General features: G+C 43.7%; 1 protein-coding gene and 1 long non-coding RNA gene across 2 annotated transcripts in view; one reads left to right on the top strand and one right to left on the bottom strand.

The window, feature by feature from the left end:
- Positions 1 to 18,134, bottom strand: part of NCF1 (neutrophil cytosolic factor 1) — a 28,612-nt gene extending 10,478 nt beyond the window's left edge. The window contains exons 1-5 of the mRNA XM_072136172.1: positions 17,986 to 18,134; positions 16,473 to 16,553; positions 12,901 to 12,976; positions 11,849 to 12,014; positions 732 to 790 (exon numbers count right to left, since the gene is read on the bottom strand). Coding sequence (XP_071992273.1) covers positions 732 to 790; positions 11,849 to 12,014; positions 12,901 to 12,976; positions 16,473 to 16,553; positions 17,986 to 18,057 — 454 coding nt within the window. The 5' untranslated portion in view covers positions 18,058 to 18,134. The remainder of the gene's footprint in view (positions 1 to 731; positions 791 to 11,848; positions 12,015 to 12,900; positions 12,977 to 16,472; positions 16,554 to 17,985) is intronic.
- On the top strand, positions 763 to 22,996 carry LOC140118351 (uncharacterized). Its single transcript, XR_011853180.1, has 4 exons — positions 763 to 844; positions 14,687 to 14,730; positions 22,015 to 22,121; positions 22,774 to 22,996. It is a non-coding gene; the product is annotated as an uncharacterized lncRNA (long non-coding RNA).
- The last annotated feature ends 226 nt before the right edge of the window (positions 22,997 to 23,222 follow it).

The raw sequence follows: 23,222 nt of genomic DNA, 5'->3' as shown, positions 1-23,222 counted from the left end.
CTTCTTCTTCCCAGCCCCGTGACTCCGTCTTCTCCACTTCCGGCTTGGGCGAACTATGACTATGATGCGGCAGGGTAATGGCCATGTCACGTCGTAGTGGTGCATACGGGCCAGAAGAGGAGATGAAGGAGCCGTGTTGAGAAGAAGCTGGAGGTGAGTATAGAGTTTTATATTTTTCAAGGGGCTCTATGAGAACATTTCTGTGAAAAGATGGTTTCCTGCAGTGGACATTTCATTTAAGGGGGGCCCTGCAGTAGACATTTCATTAAATGGGAGGTCTACTATGGACATTTTATTAAAAGGGGCTCTGCGGTGGCCATTTCATTAAAGGGGGGCTCTGCTGTGGCCATTTCTGTAAAGGGGGGCTCTGTTTGGGACATTTCTTTAAAGGGGGGCTTTGCAGTTGCCATTTCATTACAGGGGGTTCTGCTGTGGACATTTCATTATAAGGAGGCATTGCAGTGGCCATTTCATTAAAGGGGGCTCTATTGTGGACATTTCTGTAAAGGGGGACTCTGTTGTGGGTTTTTCTGTAAAGGGGGGTTCTGTTGTGGACATTTCTCTAAAGGGGGGCCATTACGGGCTGTGGTGGTGTCGTCGGGCAGAGGAGATTAGGCCTTGGTTTTGATGCTGGGGCAGGGGGTCTTAGTCGTGTGAACAGCTCAAGGCCCATGGGACACTTTATGCGACACTGCTTTTATATAATGTTTAAAAAACAGCGTTTTTCCTACCAGACACATTTTTCTTGGCATTTTCAGACTTCAACAAGAAAGTTTCAGGCTTACGACCGCTGATAAAAAAAACCAAAATATATTTATACTGAAAACAGATAAAAGCTGTACAGGTAAACCAACTATGATTAGAAGAATATTGTTGCATGTTAAATAATGTGGATAATACAGTGAATTTAGGAATAATTTCTAGGTGTGAATGTGCACAGTATACCATAGATGACAGCAATCTTTGTATTTGTGAAAAATAAATAGGATGCATTCACAATGCTAGTTCTATCTGTGAAAAAGCATGTTAAGAAGCAGGAGGACCTGAATGGATTGATGTAGAGTTAGAATTGTAATTTATACCTCTAGAAGTATACATTGAGTGAACCTACTTGTATACACAATCATAAAGAGAAAGCTCTAATTACCTTTAAAACTATATAACAATTTGCTTGTGATCACTGTTACAAATATTAATAGTTACAAATAATAAAGATGTTAACTAGAGATGAGCGAACATGCTCGTCCGAGCTTGATGCTCGGTCGAGCATTAGGGTACTCGAAACTGCTCGTTACTCGGACGAATACTTCGCCCGCTCGAGAAAATGGCAGCTCCCGCCGTTTTGCTTTTTGGCGGCCAGAAACAGAGCCAATCACAAGCCAGGAGACTCTGCACTCCACCCAGCATGACGTGGTACCCTTACACGTCGATAGCAGTGGTTGGCTGGCCAGATCAGGTGACCCTGGGATAGACTAGCCGCTGGCCGCGCTGCTCGGATCATTCTGTCTCTGGATGCCGCTAGGGAGAGAGCTGCTGCTGCTCAGGGAAAGCGTTAGGGTGTTCTATTAGCTTACTGTTAGGCAGGAGTGATTCTCAAAGAACCCAACAGCCCTTCTTAGGGCTACAATAACGTTCTACTTTTTTTATTTTAATTTGCATCTTTTACCATTTTGTGAGGAATTAGCAGGGGGACTTGCTACCGTTGTGTTTAGCTCTTAGTGGCACACATATCCATAGCAAAGACCGAAGTGGGAAAATTCAGTAGGGGTTGGATTTCTATTAGGCAATAACTCAGTGTCATCTCATCTGGCATAGTAGTGTGCTTCCTTTGATACTTGGCTAGAAAATAGCCATAGGAGAATACAAACAGCTTCTTGAAGCCTACAGTAGCGTTCTATATATTTGATTTCTGGTTGATCTGCTGGTGGCTGTAGTTTCTGCAGTGCATGTACTTGCCAATTCTGAGCAATTTGTAGTGAGACTTGCGACCGCTGTGTTCTGCGCTTAGTGGCGCACATATCCATAGCAAAGGCTGAAGTGGCAAAATTCAGTAGGGGTTGGATTTCTATTAGGCAATAACTCAGTGTCATCTCATCTGGCATAGTACTGTGCTTCCTTTGATACTTGGCTAGAAAATAGCCATAGGAGAATACAAACAGCTTCTTGAAGCCTACAGTAGCGTTCTATATATTTGATTTCTGGTTGATCTGCTGGTGGCTGTAGTTTCTGCAGTGCATGTACTTGCCAATTCTGAGCAATTTGTAGTGAGACTTGCGACCGCTGTGTTCTGCGCTTAGTGGCGCACATATCCATAGCAAAGGCTGAAGTGGCAAAATTCAGTAGGGGTTGGATTTCTATTAGGCAATAACTCAGTGTCATCTCATCTGGCATAGTACTGTGCTTCCTTTGATACTTGGCTAGAAAATAGCCATAGGAGAATACAAACAGCTTCTTGAAGCCTACAGTAGCGTTCTATATATTTGATTTCTGGTTGATCTGCTGGTGGCTGTAGTTTCTGCAGTGCATGTACTTGCCAATTCTGAGCAATTTGTAGTGAGACTTGCGACCGCTGTGTTCTGCGCTTAGTGGCGCACATATCCATAGCAAAGGCTGAAGTGGCAAAATTCAGTAGGGGTTGGATTTCTATTAGGCAATAACTCAGTGTCATCTCATCTGGCATAGTACTGTGCTTCCTTTGATACTTGGCTAGAAAATAGCCATAGGAGAATACAAACAGCTTCTTGAAGCCTACAGTAGCGTTCTATATATTTGATTTCTGGTTGATCTGCTGGTGGCTGTAGTTTCTGCAGTGCATGTACTTGCCAATTCTGAGCAATTTGTAGTGAGACTTGCGACCGCTGTGTTCTGCGCTTAGTGGCGCACATATCCATAGCAAAGGCCGAAGTGGCAAAATTCAGTAGGGGTTGGATTTCTATTAGGCAATAACTCAGTGTCATCTCATCTGGCATAGTACTGTGCTTCCTTTGATACTTGGCTAGAAAATAGCCATAGGAGAATACAAACAGCTTCTTGAAGCCTACAGTAGCGTTCTATATATTTGATTTCTGGTTGATCTGCTGGTGGCTGTAGTTTCTGCAGTGCATGTACTTGCCAATTCTGAGCAATTTGTAGTGGGACTTGCGACCGCTGTGTTCTGCGCTTAGTGGCGCACATATCCATAGCAAAGGCCGAAGTGGCAAAATTCAGTAGGGGTTGGATTTCTATTAGGCAATAACTCAGTGTCATCTCATCCGGCATAGTACTGTGCTTCCTTTGATACTTGGCTAGAAAATAGCCATAGGAGAATACAAACAGCTTCTTGATCTTGAAGCCTACAGTAGCGTTCTATATATTTGATTTCTGGTTGATCTGCTGGTGGCTGTAGTTTCTGCAGTGCATGTACTTGCCAATTCTGAGCAATTTGTAGTGGAACTTGCGACCGCTGTGTTCTGCGCTTAGTGGCGCACATATCCATAGCAAAGGCCGAAGTGGCAAAATTCAGTAGGGGTTGGATTTCTATTAGGCAATAACTCAGTGTCATCTCATCCGGCATAGTACTGTGCTTCCTTTGATACTTGGCTAGAAAATAGCCATAGGAGAATACAAACAGCTTCTTGATCTTGAAGCCTACAGTAGCGTTCTATATATTTGATTTCTGGTTGATCTGCTGGTGGCTGTAGTTTCTGCAGTGCATGTACTTGCCAATTCTGAGCAATTTGTAGTGAGACTTGCGACCGCTGTGTTCTGCGCTTAGTGGCGCACATATCCATAGCAAAGGCCGAAGTGGCAAAATTCAGTAGGGGTTGGATTTCTATTAGGCAATAACTCAGTGTCATCTCATCCGGCATAGTACTGTGCTTCCTTTGATACTTGGCTAGAAAATAGCCATAGGAGAATACAAACAGCTTCTTGATCTTGAAGCCTACAGTAGCGTTCTATATATTTGATTTCTGGTTGATCTGCTGGTGGCTGTAGTTTCTGCAGTGCATGTACTTGCCAATTCTGAGCAATTTGTAGTGGGACTTGCGACCGCTGTGTTCTGCGCTTAGTGGCGCACATATCCATAGCAAAGGCCGAAGTGGCAAAATTCAGTAGGGGTTGGATTTCTATTAGGCAATAACTCAGTGTCATCTCATCTGGCATAGTACTGTGCTTCCTTTGATACTTGGCTAGAAAATAGCCATAGCAATAGGATAGCATTGTTTGGTTTTAAAAACTCAAAAAAAAACAAAAAACACAAAAAAAAAAAAAAAAACACAAAAAAAAACAAAAAAAAGTAAAAAAAAAAATAAAGTTATAACTCTCATTTTAAAAATGTTTAACCCGAGGGCTAGGGGTAGAGGACGAGGGCGGGGACGTGGGCGTCCAACTACTGCAGGGGTCAGAGGCCGTGGTCCTGGGCGGGGTGAGACACCACCTGCTGATGAGGGAGCAGGGGAACGCCGCAGAGCTACACTCCCTAGGTTCATGTCTGAAGTTACTGGGACTCGTGGTAGAGCACTGTTGAGGCCAGAACAGTGCGAACAGGTGATGTCGTGGATTGCTGACAATGCTTCGAGCAATTTGTCCACCACCAGTCAGTCTTCCACGCAGTCCACCCATGTCACCGAAATCGCCACTCCTCCAGCTCCTGCACCTCAGCCTCCTCCCCCCCAGTCTGCCCCCTCCCAGGAAAATTTGGCATTTGAACCGGCATACTCTGAGGAACTGTTTTCTGGACCCTTCCCACAGTCACAAACCACTTGTCCGGTTGCTGCTGAGCAATTTTCCGATGCCCAGGTTTTCCACCAGTCACAGTCTGTGGGTGATGATGACCTTCTTGACGTAGTGGAAGTGTGTAAAGAGGTGTCCGACGATGAGGAGACACGGTTGTCAGACAGTGGGGAAGTTGTTGTCAGGGCAGGAAGTCCGAGGGGGGAGCAGACTGAGGGATCGGAGGATGATGAGGTGACAGACCCAAGCTGGGTTGAGAGGCCGGGTGAACACAGTGCTTCTGAGACGGAGGAGAGTCCTCGACCTGAACAGGTTGGAAGAGGCAGTGGTGGGGCCAGACGGAGAGGCAGGGCCAGAGCTGGTGCATCAGCGCCACTGTCAACTAGTGAAGCTCCCGTGGTGAGGGCTCTTGCGGCGAGGGCTAGATCTTCAGAAGTGTGGAGGTTCTTTAAGGAAACACCGGATGACCGACGGACTGTGGTGTGCAACATTTGCCAAACCAGGCTCAGCAGGGGTTCCACCACTACTAGCTTAACTACCACCAGTATGCGCAGGCATATGAATGCTAAGCACCCCACTCAGTGGCAACAAGCCCGTTCACCTCCGGCCGTGCACACCACTGCTCCTTCCCCTGTGTCAGCTGCTAGTCAGCCCCCTGCCCAGGACCCTGCCACAAAAACCCCATCGTCGCCTCCACGATCCTCCACAGCATCCACCAGCGTTCAGCTCTCCATACCCCAGACGCTGGAGCGGAAACGCAAATATAGTGCAACCCACCCGCACGCCCAAGCCCTTAATGTGCACATCTCCAGATTGCTTAGCCTGGAGATGCTGCCCTATAGGCTAGTAGAGACCGAGGCCTTTCGCAACCTCATGGCGGCGGCCGCCCCTCGGTATTCGGTCCCCAGCCGCCACTACTTTTCCCGATGTGCCGTCCCAGCCCTGCACCAGCACGTGTCAGACAACATCATCCGTGCCCTGACCAACGCCGTTTCTGACAAGGTCCACCTGACCACGGACACGTGGACGAGTGCTGCCGGGCAGGGCCACTATATATCGCTGACGGCACATTGGGTTAACTTGGTGGAGGCTGGGACCGAGTCTGACCCTGGGGCTGCTCATATACTGCCGACGCCGAGGATTGCGGGGCCTACCTCGGTCCAGGTGTTTCAGGCCTACTATGCCTCCTCCTCCTCCCACCCCTCCTCCACCTCCTCCTCCGAACTACCATCCGTGGGCACGGCGCCATCAGTCGGTAGCTCTAGGCACAGCAGCAGTGCCGTCGCTAAGCGACAGCAGGCGGTGCTCAAACTGCTGAGCCTAGGCGACAAAAGGCACACCGCCCAAGAGCTATTACAGGGCATCACGGCGCAGACTGATCTGTGGCTGGCACCGCTGAACCTCAAGCCGGGAATGGTTGTGTGTGACAACGGCCGTAACCTGGTGGCGGCTCTGCAACTCGGCAGACTGACACATGTGCCATGCCTGGCCCATGTGTTAAATCTGATAGTGCAGCGTTTCCTCAAGACATACCCCAATCTGTCTGATTTGCTCACGAAGGTGCGCCGCATCTGTGCGCATTTCAGGAAGTCCAGCCCAGATGCTGCCACTCTCAGGGCAGCGCAGCGCCGCCTCCAACTGCCCGCTCACCGACTGTTGTGCGACGTGCCCACGAGGTGGAATTCAACACTGACCATGTTATCCAGAGTTTACCAGCAGCGCAGAGCGATTGTAGACTGCCAGATGTCAACTTCCACCAGAACTGGTAGTCAGGTCAGTCAGCTTCCTCAAGTCTACAATGAGGAGTGGACGTGGATGTCTGATATCTGTCAGGTGCTGAGTAACTTTGAGGAGTCAACACAGATGGTCAGTGGCGATGCCGCCATCATCAGCCTCACCATCCCGCTGCTTGGCCTGTTGAAAAACTCTCTGGTCAGCATGAAGTCGGAAGCTTTGCGCTCGTCACAAGAGACGGGGGAAGAATATTCCCTTGTTGATAGCCAAAGCACCCTGAGGTCTGTTTCTCAGCGCATATCGGAGGAGGTGGAGGTGGAGGAGGATGAGGAGGAAGAGGAGGAGAATGTTGGCGAGACACAAGAGGGGACCATTGTTGAGTCCTTCACTGTTCAGCGTGTATGGGCAGAAGAAGAGGAGTTGGAGGAGTTGGAGGAGGAGGAAATGGACAGTCAGGCCAGTGAGGGGAGTGAATTCTTACGCGTTGGTACTCTGGCGCATATGGCAGATTTCATGCTAGGCTGCCTATCCCGTGACCCTCGCGTTCAAAGAATTTATTCCAGCACCGATTACTGGGTGTTCACTCTCCTGGACCCACGGTACAAGCAAAATCTTCCCACTCTCATCCCTGGAGAGGAAAGGAGTGTGAGAATGCATGAATACCAGCAGGCCCTGGTGCACAAGCTGAAACAGTATTTCCCTTCTGACAGCGCTAGCGGCAGAGTGCGTAGTTCTGCGGGACAAGTAGCGAGGGAGAGTAGGCGAGCAGGCAGCTTGTCCAGCACTGGCAAGGGTACGCTTTACAAGGCTTTTGCCAGCTTTATGTCACCCCAGCAAGACACTGTCACCTGTCCCCAGTCTCGGCAGAGTAGGGCTGATCTTTACAGAAAGATGGTGAGGGAGTACGTAGCTGACCATACCATCGTCCTAAATGATCACACAGCTCCCTACAACTACTGGGTTTCAAAGCTGGACATGTGGCACGAACTGGCGCTGTACGCCTTGGAGGTTCTTGCCTGCCCTGCCGCTAGCGTCTTGTCCGAGCGGGTTTTCAGTGCAGCTGGTGGCATCATCACCGATAAGCGTACACGCCTGTCGACTGACAGCGCTGACAGGCTGACGCTTATTAAAATGAATAAAGGCTGGATTTCTCAGAATTTCCAATCTCCACCAGGTGAAGGAAGCTCAACCTGAATAATTGATCCACTCCTCCTCCTCCTCCTCATTTTCCTCCTTCTCCTCCTCTTTGTACAGTAAAGCAGAGGAAACTGGCTATTTTTTGACAGGGCCCACTGGCTCTTGCTATAGTACTTCATGCATTTAATTTTTCTGGAGGGCCACCTACCCGGTCCTCTGTTTGAAACAATTTTTGTGAGTGCCACATACAGGCACTCAATCTATTCCATTTTACTGCAGGGCCACCTACCTGCTCCTCTGGTTTGAACAATTTTTGGGACTGCCACATACAGGCACTCAATCTATTCCATTTTACTGGAGGGCCACCTACCTGCTCCTCTGGTTTGAAACATTTTTGGGACTGCCACATACAGGCACTCAATCTATTCCATTTTACTGCAGGGCCACCTACCTGCTCCTCTGGTTTGAACAATTTTTGGGACTGCCACATACAGGCACTCAATCTATTCCATTTTACTGCAGGGCCACCTACCTGCTCCTCTGGTTTGAAAAATTTTTGGGACTGCCACATACAGGCACTCAATCTATTCCATTTTACTGCAGGGCCACCTACCTGCTCCTCTGGTTTGAACAATTTTTGGGACTGCCACATACAGGCACTCAATCTATTCCATTTTACTGCAGGGCCACCTACCTGCTCCTCTGGTTTGAACAATTTTTGGGACTGCCACATACAGGCACTCAATCTATTCCATTTTACTGGAGGGCCACCTACCTGCTCCTCTGGTTTGAACAATTTTTGGGACTGCCACATACAGGCACTCAATCTATTCCATTTTACTGGAGGGCCACCTACCTGCTCCTCTGGTTTGAAACATTTTTGGGACTGCCACATACAGGCACTCAATCTATTCCATTTTACTGCAGGGCCACCTACCTGCTCCTCTGGTTTGAACAATTTTTGGGACTGCCACATACAGGCACTCAATCTATTCCATTTTACTGCAGGGCCACCTACCTGCTCCTCTGGTTTGAACAATTTTTGGGACTGCCACATACAGGCACTCAATCTATTCCATTTTACTGGAGGGCCACCTACCTGCTCCTCTGGTTTGAAACATTTTTGGGACTGCCACATACAGGCACTCAATCTATCCCATTTTACTGGAGGGCCACCTACCTGCTCCTCTGGTTTGAAAAATGTTTGGGACTGCCACATACAGGCACTATCCAAATTAAATTGTCTCCATAGCAGCCTCCACACGTTGTCTCCATTGCTACCTCCAAAAGTCGTCCATATAGCTGCCTCCATACATCGTCCCTTTATCAAACGAGGTGTGTCAGGCAGAAATTTGGGTTGTTTTCATGGATTCCACATCAAAGTTGTTAACTTTGTCGCCACCCTGCTGTGTTATCCACAAAATATACTGGCAAACTTTTACCATTTAGGGATATTATTTCAGCGCTTCTTGCGCATCTGTTTACATTCCCCTCACCCGGCATATCCTAAACTTATAAGAACGCTACTACACTTGATCTTATACAAAAGGTTCTTAGAAGTGCTGTTTGGGGAGTAGCCTAGAGACAGGGGCTTGGATTGGCGAAAGCTCGCCTGGCAGCGGAACGCCAGCTCCATGCGCATCATGCGCTTCTTGCGCATCTGTTTACATTCCCCTCACCCGCCATATCCCAAACTTATGAGAACGCTACTACACTTAACTTGGTGCAGGCTGGGACCGAGTCTGACCCTGGGGCTGGTCATATACTGCCGACGCAGAGAATTGCGGGGCCTACCTCGGTCCAGGTCTCAAAGGCCTACTATACCTCCTCCCACCCCTCCTCCACCTCCTCCTCCACCGAATTACCATCCGTGGGCATGGCGCCATCAGTCGGTAGCTCTAGGCACAGCAGCAGTGCCGTCGCTAAGCGACAGCAGGCGGTGCTGAAACTGCTGAGCCTAGGCGATAAAAGGCACACCGCCCAAGAGCTATTACAGGGCATTCCACATCAAAGTTGTTAACTTTGTCGCCACCCTGCTGTGTTATCCACAAAATATACTGGCAAACTTTTACCATTTAGGGATATTATTTCAGCGCTTCTTGCGCATCTGTTTACATTCCCCTCACCCGGCATATCCTAAACTTATAAGAACGCTACTACACTTGATCTTATACAAAAGGTTCTTAGAAGTGCTGTTTGGGGAGTAGCCTAGAGACAGGGGCTTGGATTGGCGAAAGCTCGCCTGGCAGCGGAACGCCAGCTCCATGCGCATCATGCGCTTCTTGCGCATCTGTTTACATTCCCCTCACCCGCCATATCCCAAACTTATGAGAACGCTACTACACTTAACTTGGTGCAGGCTGGGACCGAGTCTGACCCTGGGGCTGGTCATATACTGCCGACGCAGAGAATTGCGGGGCCTACCTCGGTCCAGGTCTCAAAGGCCTACTATACCTCCTCCCACCCCTCCTCCACCTCCTCCTCCTCCGAATTACCATCCGTGGGCATGGCGCCATCAGTCGGTAGCTCTAGGCACAGCAGCAGTGCCGTCGCTAAGCGACAGCAGGCGGTGCTGAAACTGCTGAGCCTAGGCGATAAAAGGCACACCGCCCAAGAGCTATTACAGGGCATTCCACATCAAAGTTGTTAACTTTGTCGCCACCCTGCTGTGTAATCCCCAAAATATACTTGCAAACTTTTACCATTTAGGGATATTATTTCAGCGCTTCTTGCGCATCTGTTTACATTCCCCTCACCCGGCATATCCTAAACTTATAAGAACGCTACTACACTTGATCTTATACAAAAGGTTCTTAGAAGTGCTGTTTGGGGAGTAGCCTAGAGACAGGGGCTTGGATTGGCGAAAGCTCGCCTGGCAGCGGAACGCCAGCTCCATGCGCATCATGCGCTTCTTGCGCATCTGTTTACATTCCCCTCACCCGCCATATCCCAAACTTATAAGAACGCTACTACACTTAACTTGGTGCAGGCTGGGACCGAGTCTGACCCTGGGGCTGGTCATATACTGCCGACGCAGAGAATTGCGGGGCCTACCTCGGTCCAGGTCTCAAAGGCCTACTATACCTCCTCCCACCCCTCCTCCACCTCCTCCTCCTCCGAATTACCATCCGTGGGCATGGCGCCATCAGTCGGTAGCTCTAGGCACAGCAGCAGTGCCGTCGCTAAGCGACAGCAGGCGGTGCTGAAACTGCTGAGCCTAGGCGATAAAAGGCACACCGCCCAAGAGCTATTACAGGGCATTCCACATCAAAGTTGTTAACTTTGTCGCCACCCTGCTGTGTAATCCCCAAAATATACTTGCAAACTTTTACCATTTAGGGATATTATTTCAGCGCTTCTTGCGCATCTGTTTACATTCCCCTCACCCGGCATATCCTAAACTTATAAGAACGCTACTACACTTGATCTTATACAAAAGGTTCTTAGAAGTGCTGTTTGGGGAGTAGCCTAGAGACAGGGGCTTGGATTGGCGAAAGCTCGCCTGGCAGCGGAGCGCCAGCTCCATGCCAAGATCCAACTAACATAGTTTTAACTGCAGCACCTTTAATCTACTACTAGTTCACTGCCTCCATACATGGTCCCCTTATCAAACGAGCTGTGTCAGGCAGAATTTTGGGTTGTTTTCATGGCTTCCATGTTAACTTTGTCGCCACCCTGCTGTGTAATCCACAAAATATACTGGCAAACTTTTATCATGTACCGATATTATTTGAGCGCTTCTTGCTCACCTCCTTTGGTTCCTCTCTGCCACCCATTGGTTTGAAGCCTGAGTCCATTTAGGGTATGTCGCCATGACACTCTCTAGCCTGCTGCCGCTGCCTCTGCATGCCGTCCCCTATAGTGTCAGGGTCAATTATTGGATGTTTTAGATGCTATCTAGCTTCATTCTGTCACTCTGTCATGGCCATGCTGTTGCCCATAATTTTGGCATAATGGTGCGATTATGCAGCCTCAGAGGCATCCATGCATGCTGCCCCTGCTGTTTCCTGTCCATTTCCGTGGTGTTTCCATCCTTTTCTGAGGTTCCCAGGTGTTTGGCCAAGCTTCCCTGTGCAGAGCCTTGGTCCCCTTGAAAAATGCTCGAGTCTCCCATTGACTTCAATGGGGTTCGTTATTCGAGACGAGCACTCGAGCATCGGGAAAAGTTCGTCTCGAATAACGAGTACCCGAGCATTTTAGTGTTCGCTCATCTCTAATGTTAACCTGTGTGCTTATATTTGGATAAATGAAAAATGATACTTACTTGGTGTTTGCTGTGGGGTTCACATCATCAGGTCTGACCTTGAAAAAGTTAAGAACATGAGGGCATCGAGATATCTTAGTTGGTAGATTAAGTAGAGATGAGCAATAATCCGCCAATGTGACTTGCCGATTCTCTGTGGACCTCAGGCCATCAAACCATTTTGGTGCTGACAATCAACATTGTTATCTACAGTTAGATCTTATCGTACATAAAAAAGGCATTGCAGGTTGCAGTTTTATCTTTTGTACTTTAATAGTAGAAACTGTCACTTGTTGACTTTGGAAACACAATACGTCACTTAGACAACTATAGTTTCAAAGATAAAGATATGACAGATGGTTCAGTTAGTGTTTCACTTCTCTTTTTCATGCTCATTATGTAAATGTGTCTAGAGTTAGACTGTAAGGTTACGGCGAATACATAAATCAGAAACTGTAATATAAAAAGTGTTCTGTACAGTAGGATAACAGTATTTTGTCATTGTATAAAGTAATGGCTTATTGGTGTTCTCTGCCATCACTATATGACTAATAGTGGGTTTCACTAATCCTGAGAATCAAGGGGAAATAGCATCTACTTCCCTGACTATGGGGACTCCTTAAACCTATTTGTGTAGGCAGGAAACTGCAGCTGGCCCCATTCTCATGGGCCATGCCCTAGTTCTTTGCACAGTAAGTGCTCAGGACCACACAGTGCAGGTTTGACATATGTTTGTGCTACACTCATAGCAGTTCTGGGGAAGTACCTAAAAGGGTTTCCCAGATAAAGATTATTAATAGCTTAATAATCTCACCAGTGCTGGGATGTCTTTACACAGTGTACGGCTACATGCACACAAACTTCGGGGGGAATTTGTCAGGTTTTGTATGCCAGTTTACTCGCGTACAAGCCCTGACGTGGCCATATACCACAAATTCGCCTATTTTCCCCTTTACACCATCCTGCATTCACCTACATTCATTGAGCTGTTTGTAAGTGTGATTATGTCATTAAACATCAGCATAAACATTACATACGTAATCCCTGCAAGATGTACAGTACAATAGAAATACCTGGTAAGTGAGGGATTGTTCTGTGTTCTTTACTTATCTCTCCAGATTCAATGGGAAACATTTCCTTAAGTGCTTTCTAGAAATGATAAATATACAATTAAATAAATGCATAAACACTGGTGGTAGAAGTGATTTAATGGTGACACAGATTCTTGCAGAGTGATTTGTATGTGTGTGTCTTAACTCTTGCTGTAGACAGAACATAGTCTCTGCAAGTGCAAGTTCTTAGCTGCTGCGTAGGTGAAGCAACTTTAAAGGGAACCTGTCACCAGGAGACCCATTTTTAGCACTCCCCCAGTCCCCACAGAGCATAGTACATGCACTGCCAAAGTGTTTTTGTATTAAAAATTGGTTTTACAGAAAAAAAGATATGTTATATTGTACCTTTCATTAGCATGTGCTGTGTGACTAGGCAGTTGCCAAATGGGAGGGTCTGGAAAGGAGCAGTTCCCCCCCACCTTTGGGGAACAGCTTCTCCATGTGACCTTTTCAAATATATGAAAACACCCATCACTGGGCTTAGCGACGCCCCCTGATCCTCTACAGCCAATCCCGAGTGTGGGGAGTTATTCATATATTTGAAAAGGTCACATGTTTCCCAAGGGGGGGGGGACTGCTCCTTTCCAGCTCCTCCCAAAAGGCAACTGCCAAGTCACACAGCAGATGCTAATGAAAGGTACAATATAACATATCCTTTTTTCTGTAAAACCTATTTTTTATACAAAAACACTTTGGGAGTGTATGTACTATGCTCTGTGGGGACTGGGGGAGTGCTAAAAATGGGTCTCCTGGTGACAGGTTCCCTTTAATAACAATAAGTGGAAGCATCCTCATCTGTGCAGAGACTTATATGGTCATGGATTTGCTGGGGTTGAAGGTATTGGGAAATTGGTAAATGTGTTGTTTACTCCCAGTAAGGGAATGGGCACCTACGGGACCTTTGCCCCAGGATAAGGAAGCCTAAAGCACTGCACAAGGATAAAACTGCAGCAGTTTTGATATTTTCCTGCTTATCTGCACATTTTTGTAGTCAAACTGTAGATGTTAAATCTTAATACATGGATAGAGATACATAAATGACAGTGGATCAAACAGATGGTGAATCAGTGTCTCCCTCAATGCAGTATATGTGAAACTGTTAAATGTTCTCAGATAAATATTATAAATTATTATGTTCTTATATATTGAACCATATGTTTACTAGATTACTATTTTAACACAATGCACTGTAATTATGGTCTTATGCTAGTTGTCGTTCGTACAACCAGCATACGGGCGCCATGCAAGGCCTTATACGGTACAGGTTAATGTATAAAGCAATTCACATAGATGAAGGAAGATAGCATTGTTTTTTAGAAATAATTCCATCTTTAATTCTTCATTAGATTAAAATTACCAAGTGATGTTTTCCATAATACCACCAGTAACATGTTTCAAGTGTGCGCACATACTTCATCGTGGTACTACAATGGAATAGTAGTCTGTAATTTTATTACAGATACAAAGAAATACAGATGGAATGATTTTTCGAGCAAATGCTGGTTTCCTTCATATATGTGAATTTGCACTTATGCCTTTCCCATGTTGGGTGAAGGAGTTGACGTCACGCAAGAGACGTGAATTCGCGCATCTAGCATGATGTCAATTCGCTCTCCCGTGTTCCCCAGCCTGGGAGAGGGAGGTGGAGGGCTTGCATAATCAGCAGCCTGGAGGGTCAGACATCTTGTCTTCTTGCTCTGTGCTTTTAATTATAACTTTCTTTTCTATGTGATCCCGGTGTGTCAAGACTAGCAATGGACAGCAATGGGATCAAGATGAATAGGAGCGGAGGTATTTGTAACCTTTTTGTTTTTTTTAGTTGTTGATTTCCTTTAAGCTTGGGATCTTCATAATGGCAGCACGGATGCCTTAGTTTTAGGTATGACAGGTTCTTCTTTGATAGCATCTTAGATATAGCAGCTCAGCTCTGGGTATGGTAGGTACTACTATAATAAAAGCTTACATATAGCAACTCAATTGAAGGTATGGTAGACAACTACTATTGTATACTGTATATAGCAGTTGGCATATTGAGAAGTGATTATACTCCAGTTATATCCAGTGACCTCTTCTTTGAATGTAGTGAGAATTAAAGGGAAACTGACCAGCCATACGTCTGTTAAACCCTCAAAAAAAGGTGTATTAATTGTTGTCCAGGCATGTCCTTATAATGATTCTGAGCCAGCCTCATGCTGAAATATCAACTTATAATTATGGACAGGTAGCCGACAGGGTGGTGTGGTTCAGGGTAGAGCAATCAAGCGCTCACTTACCCTACAGGCTGCTCATCGTGTAAACCCCACCTACTCCCGTGCCACTCCATCCTACTGCACTCTTGTTTCAAATCTTGGACATGTGCAGTGCACTTATTATCTCCTCTCCAGCCCTGCACATATCTGGAGGGAGTAAAGTGCCCTTCTTATGTGCTGCCGAAGAGATACGCGGCGCCAGAGCGGGGAAGGCCCGGGAGGCAGGGCAGGTATCAGCTCAAGGGAGAGCCGTAGGTGAGGTTTTTATTACGCAGAGGCCTGGAGGGTGGGTGAGCGCTTGACTGCTCTACCCCGAACCCCATCCCCATCTTCAAAGGGACTAAGGGAACATGTCTTGCAACTTGTGTCTTTGTGTGCAAAGTAAGGTTGAAGGTTTCATAATGTTTAAATTGCAAGATGACTAAGGAGATCAAATTGTTGTGTGTGTGGGTCCACCTTGCTTAGGAGCTCTCTCACAACTGCTACTGTTGGACCCCTTTATTTATGCCACTGTAAATGAACTTTTTATTGGACCTTTGTAACTGTTTTTCATTATCCTCAGCTTTGTAATGTTCAACATGTATGGTCATGCCAGCAACAATTATGGTTACTAAATATACATGACCACCAGAAATATATGCTTTCCATAGGCATATGTGCTTTTGTTCGCTAAACCAGTCTGAAGAACACCAAGTAATTTTGACTTACTTTCTGTGCACTGAGCAAATTTTTGTTACGTGTTCTATCAGTCCACAAGATAAATACTACATACTGGGGCAGATTTATCAAGCAGTCTGAAAGTCAGAATATTTCCAATTGCCCATGGCAACCAATCACAGCTCCCCTTTAAAATATTCATGATCACTGGTGAAATGAAAGCTGAGCTGTGATTGGTTGCCATGGGCAACTGGAAATATTCTGACTTTCAGACTGCTTGATAAATCTGCCCCACTGTGTTACAAAGAAAACCCATTATAACTAATAAGCAGAACATATTGTTCTGCATTTAACACTCAGTTTAATAAGGGAACTGATAAACCAATTATAAATCAGAATAAATACATTGGACTCTTCACCATCTGTTATGTGATCGAAAAAACTGAAGCAATTGATTGGGGCCCTGGAGAGAAGTGAGAGGGGAGCCCCACATTGGTGTCCTAAAGGATAAAGTTACAGGAAACAATAGACTCCTTTCTCTACCATTGAAAGTAGAGATATGCATTAGGGGCTCATAGAAATCTGTCCTCTCTATACCATTCATAAAAATAAGTAAATTGCACTTACATGAAATTCATAAATTTCTGTATATTTTCTGTACACAAGCTTCTCTGTAAGATCCTGCCATTTAACCATGAACATGTACACCTAGTAAAGCAAAACAAGACAATTATTACTACAGAGCAATTCCACAAAAGAGCAGAACATATTAATACTATGATAATACTTTAGTTACCGTACTATAATATTTTATATTCCGGTATATATAATTATGGTACATTATAATGTAGACATGTATGGCTTATATAAATTCTTAAAATTGGGCAATTCTATTAATCTAACTAAATAAAACATTTTGTTACCCATGGTGGGGTGGGTGGGTATCAAACAAAACTGTTACTAAGGTATAGTTCAGTAGTGAGGATGGCAAAAGGTTCTTAAGTAAGAGCGGTACATGGTAATCATGATGTACATATGCGGCTGAGGAGCCCATGCAAAATGCAGTTAACAAGTAAGAAACAATCACAAAGAGAGAGAAAGGAGGAAAAGAGCTAAGGAGGAAGAGAACGAAAAGGATTGGAATCCTTTCAGCCTCCGAGGGTGGGTTCGTAAATGGTAACTGGGCCTATGAGTAAAGCAAAGAAGCAGCACTGCGGGAAGAGTGAGCGTAATCTCACCACAGAGACCAGGTTGCCAAAAATTTATCATTCATGTCAGCTTTTCATAGACCATATACCAGTTAAACCTCATTTTAACCTGAGAGATAAGGCCATTTTTTAGCATACACTTAAGCTTGATAACTCTCAAAGAAGATGATAGCCTAGTCATCTGTCACCCTATAACAAATTTAATTTAAACGCTTTCCAAGCCAAGCGCTTACACCCAGGATCAGGTAATCACTGATCTATGTTGTTTAATCCAGACCAGGGTCCAGTGAAAGACTTTAGGGCTGTTTGTGCTAAGTATGTATTAGGCCAGGCCAGAGTCTTTTCACAAAAAATAAGCCACATTGGCGTTTAGAAGGTGGAGTGGGAAAAAGTTTTTTTTTCACCCAAAAGTATTTTATTAATGCAAGGAAGGTGGGTCATTTTAAAAAACTATAAATTTGTTATCGTTGTATGCATATTTACCCAAATAAAATAGTTATTGTTTTATTTAGGTTCGAAAATTAAAAAAAAGTCTGATTAGAAAAAACATCAAATTTGCATTCTTTTTTTAATTATACTGCACATTAAGGGATACTAAAAGTTCACCAGTCTGAGATATGAACCCCAAAATTGTGCTATTCAATACTACATATTGTCCTGAAAAAACAAGACCCCATACAACTAAAGTGACAGAAAAATATATAAACTTTAGAGCTTGTAGAAGGAGTTGATTTAAAAAACATGGAAAACATGTGCAGAGAGAAGGGGTTAACCTTATCAGAAACCATTTTGATTTCCTCATTAATTACAGAAAGAAACGCATACAAGTTGAGTAGTACATGAATTTAGTATGTAAAGTTACATTCTGCTATAAAAATATTCCAAGTAAGAAATATAGCAAGCATCAGGTTTGAAGTTTGGCCTCTACTTACATAATGCTGGCTGGGTGAAAATCTCTTCTCAAATCCAAGAAGTTGAACATGCCTAATGTAAGGCTCTGCCATTGTAGAATGCGTTCAGTAGAGTTAAGTTCCTTCACAGCTTTGCTAGTCACAGGCTTAACTAAAGTAGAAGACAATGAATACAAAGTTCCTCTATATACAGGAAGGTGGTGACAACACATAGCCTGCATCAGCTGTCATTGGTTAGAAAAAAAGTTATATCATCCCATTACAAAGTACCGTAAGTAAGTTCTTGGTAGTAAAAATCTGAGAAATATTCAAAGTAGGATCAAAGGGATGTAAAGTTGCACATCCACATTACTAAGACAATTACCTTTCAGAATCACTTCTTCAAAAAAAAAAAAAAAGACTTGCTTCTTTTTATATTTCTGAATAATGCCTTGTTGTGTCTAAATATTACTATAATGGCATATATATATATATTTATTTTGTTTTACAAATGAACACTAGTGCTTCTACCAGCCTGAATGGAAAGAATAACTAAATGCCAGCCATGTAATCATACATTTTGAGACAATGGCCCACATTTATCAATAGTGATAATGTGCTGAGTGGGCCAGATTATTGAAGACTGACACATAGCCCCTCCCCTTAAAAAATATATACATTTTTGCACACACATTTATATACTTAAATGCACAGATATAAAGTTCTACACTCATATACACTTTTACACACATATATACATAAAGTATATATAATCTCATACAGTATATACACACAGTGGTCCACATTTATTAAAGTATTTGCGGCAGTTTTTTTAATGACTTAGCCCTGAAAAGTATGTGCAAACTGCTTGCACATGTATTTATATAATGTCTGCGCAATTGTATCATGCCTGCACTGTGTCCAATGAGCCACAAAATTCTGCACATAAATGGACTTTCTGGTATTGATTCGAACTGTGTTGGACACTTTATGTTAAAAGTATACCAAAAAAAAGTTGTTGAGTTTCAGTAATAAATGTGGTGCACCGGAACGCCCCTTTATGTTCAGAATTTTCTGTTGTGTCGGACACAGAGCAGCTGGAACACAATACTGGTGCAGACACTTTATAAATACATGTACAAGTTCTGTAATTTACACTGAAAAAAATGTGCAAAGTCATAAAAAAAAACTGGTGCAGGCGCGTTAATAAATCTGGCTCACTGTATAGTACGTACACACATTATATACATATATACATCATGTACTTAGACATACCACATAAACACACCATATACACTCATAGGGACACATTGATCATAGGCTGGCGCTAAATGTGTCAGTGTATGATGCTGTCCCTGCCCCCTAGGCAGTAACCTGATCTAGGAGGAGGCTAATGCGCTGCCAGGTCTAGCCAGATGTAGAATTGAGCAATAGCCTGCTATGGCAATGCTCAGATGCAGCAGGGAAGGGATACCCGACGCTGGCCCATTGCACGATGCGCAACTACACCTCCCTGTCCAACTGGCGCACGGGGGGAGACTTGGGGGGAGAAGTCGCAATTTCCGGCCTCTGTACCGGGAATTATGACTAAATCAATGCTTGTACACCTGTTTCCAGGAGCACAAGCTGTGATAAATGTGCCCCATACTGTGTATGCAGGACAAGTATACTTCCAGTATATACAAACACACAAAGCAAATACACATACGGTACATACAGTATAGACGGCATATACACACAGATACAACAGTTGCACACATGCACATCATAAGCACACATACAGATTAGAGAGGGAGGTGTGAGGGGGGCAGGGTTACCACAGATTGGCTGGACAGGTGGCCACAGATGAGATGGAGGCGGGTGCCTATTGCTAAGCCGGGGCCCTTAACCGTTCATGTCAGCAGGGAGGGATTGCCCCGGGAGAACATCATGCATACATTTTGGTTCGACCGTTCATCCTGGGCCCCTGTGGCTGTTGTTATGGCACTGGTAGCAGTGTTACACTGCTAGCTTTATCTAAAACCTCCAATAACTCTAGTGCCTCGGACCGCCCTCTCATAAATACACCAGACCACTTACAGCACGGTCTGGTGTTTCTATTATACAGCGCAGCAGTGTATGCTATCGTTATCGGAGGCTTCTGATAACGTTAGCAGTGTAACGCTGCTGCATCTGTCATAGCACTAGCTGCTTACTTTAGTAAGTAATGCTTTACAGTGATTTATGTTACCACCCTACTTTTACTAACAATTGTAATGCAAGGAATAATAATACAGTGGTACAAGCCATACCATAAATACCACCATTATTATCACATAAGAACTGAATAATAATACCACCATACTTCTGTGTAATACTGGCAAACCATGACCACTTTCATAAATTACTGCATAAAATTACCATACTGCTTCTTTATCACAGGCCATATAACTACTATGATTATCACACACACACAAAATAAATAATACCAACAAACTAATACTGAATTTTACCACCAAACTATAATTACTGTACTACCATTACCACTGCACGGTGACTGCATAATATTACCACGCTGCTTATTTTTAGTCTCGCCATACAATAACCACTACCATTACCACCAAATAATGCTGGAACAATACCACCATACTGATAATGAAATATACTGCAAAGTGATAGAGAAGAAAGTGATTTTTTTTTATTTTAGCATTAGGCCACAAAATTATAATATGTGAAAAAGGGTAAGCATTTTGGTATGCATAATTCTGAGTTGGAACAAGCATAGCTCTTGCTAAAGCAGCAGGTACCAAACTAAGTAACTGGGGGAAAGTTTTGGCAAAAGAAAACATTGAGAACCCTATGGTCTTGTTGGCTGAGCTCTACAAAACTTTTGTGCAGAAGGCAAAAACATCTAGGTCAATCATCACTCAGTCATATGGAAAACTTGAAAACTTGATTTTTTTTCATTTAACATAATGCTGCCAAAAATTGTGATAAAGTTGACATGTCAGAAGACTTCCAATGATTTTATGGGTTTTTTTCAAAACCAGATTGGCCAAAGGCAAATTAGTTTTTTTATTCACAATCAAAAGCTAGGCTATGTCCTGCTTCTTCCTGTTTTTCACTAGAGACTGTGCTTTTAGCAATTGAAATGAAAGAATATAATATCTAGCTCATATCAAGGTAGAAAACATGCCATGTGCTGTAGATCTCCCCTCGGACTGAATGGAGCAATGCAAAAACCAGAAGACATGATGATCAAGCACCAGACATTATGTGCTCAATAAAAACTTGTAGTCATACTTCATTGGGAGATTCTGTCAATCCATGAAAATAATTGCAGGCACAGTACAGATTATCTAACCAACTAATTCCGAATGCAGCATGCCTTGTTATTCATGGATAGCCATGCCTATTAAACATGCTAGTAAACGTATCAAAGAATAACTGCAAAGTTTTGTTTTCCACAAATCAATAGCTCTTGGGATGTAAAACAACTTTGCCTATTATCTTTGTTACCTATATACGGCAGTTTCTTTGCTATATACTCCTCAGATTACCTCAGTGCTGCAATGGCTGCTTCCTCTGCCTGTGTTTATAAGACCTAGAGTCCTTACCTTTGTTTATAGTTTATCTGACAATTTCATGTGAGGAGAGAGGCTGCTGTTCCTTGCTCACAGAGGAGGAGGTCATGTTACAGAACTCTTTCTGTGTATGAAGCACAGCTGGATGTGTTCAAGACTGTGGATACAGATGTCTCCTGCACAGAATAATGATGTACAAGATCTCATCTGTTCCCCATCAGTTCCTCCATTGCAGTCTGATTCTCTGTCTCTCTCTGCTCCTCATGCTGCTCCCTTTGTACACTGTGCAAATAAGCTATTAACCCTTAGTGCTCACACAGCAGAGGCTATAGACATCATGTAACTGGTTTACTTAGGATTTCTTTAGCTTATTGCATGTTCCATGCTCCTCCATGTGATAGAAGTTGCCATGCTAGTCACCCTGTACATCGTTTATGTGGACTACACAGGGTTCAGTTGATTTACTTGTGGGAAACTAAATGTATTTACTGCTAAATTACTTTGACAGAGAACGCAAAGCATCATGGGATCTGTGGGCAAGCTACACGTCTGGTAGGAAAGATTTTTGTCAAACACTTTCAGAACAGAACATGACAGAACTTTGGAAAGAAAAAGGTGAGCAGCACAAAGTAGGCATTGCTCTATTTGTTTTTAAATCACATAATAATTTGGTAAAATCATAACTTTACAGTTACGCTTTAATATTTCTTAACATAAAAAATGTCCTCCTTTAGAACTTAGTTTGTTAGTTTAAGGATTGTGAAAGTTGTGCAGTGGGGCAGTTTACAAAGCTTTCTGTGTTTACATTTTAAGGTCAAATTATGTAATCTGGGAAAGTTACAATGTCTCAGAATCACAATACAATCAAGGAAATCCCCTTTGACTTGTGATATTCATGAACTTACATTACAGAAGATTGCTACACATTCATTTGTGATATCCTCCTATAAAGTAACTATTAGTAGCTGGCATAGCCATTGTATCATACAGTTTGAAGATACATTTAAAGTGTTAGGATGTAAAAAAATCTCTGAATCCCTCTAAGGCTATTTTTAGATGGCTATATTTGTGTAACCAAATTGTTAATCTTTTTATGTTCTATTCCTGCATAAGCTGTTGCAACATGTTTAAGTAGAAAAAAAGTTTATACAGCAGATACTACTGGTGACTTAAGTAGAAAAAAAGTTTATACAGCAGATACTACTGGTGAATTATGTTTCCTATTGAGATCCGTCAGGTAATGTTGTGGTTTCCTTCATTTTTACAGAAATGTGCTATCCTAGGATTTGCCAAGACTACTTACAAAGCTTCAAATGGCAGCGTGAAAACACTTCTGCTATCCAAGCACCCATTTAGTTTGTAATTTACAATTTTTAAAACTTCTATATAAAGATATAGAGACTATTAAAATAAAAAATAATGGGCCCATTTTGTTCTTGTACCACTTTTTTGGCCCATTTTCCATATCTTTGTGGCCCAATATGCATTATTTATACCCTGATTTGCAACTTTTTCGTTGTTTTGCACCCAGTGTGCATTTTTCATTTTCTTTACCATTCTTTGGCTGAGTTAAAATAAAAAAGTCAAAATATTTTTATAATAAAAATAAATAAAATAAAAGTCCCCTAATCACCCCAGTTACATATATAAATTGAATAAATATATAAAACACAAATAAACATACATATTTGATTCACAGCATCCGTATTGATCTGT

Source organism: Engystomops pustulosus, chromosome 2, assembly GCF_040894005.1.
Source record: "Engystomops pustulosus chromosome 2, aEngPut4.maternal, whole genome shotgun sequence".
NCBI classification, from domain to species: Eukaryota; Metazoa; Chordata; class Amphibia; order Anura; family Leptodactylidae; genus Engystomops; species Engystomops pustulosus.
This window is presented reverse-complemented; position numbering and strand designations above follow the sequence as displayed.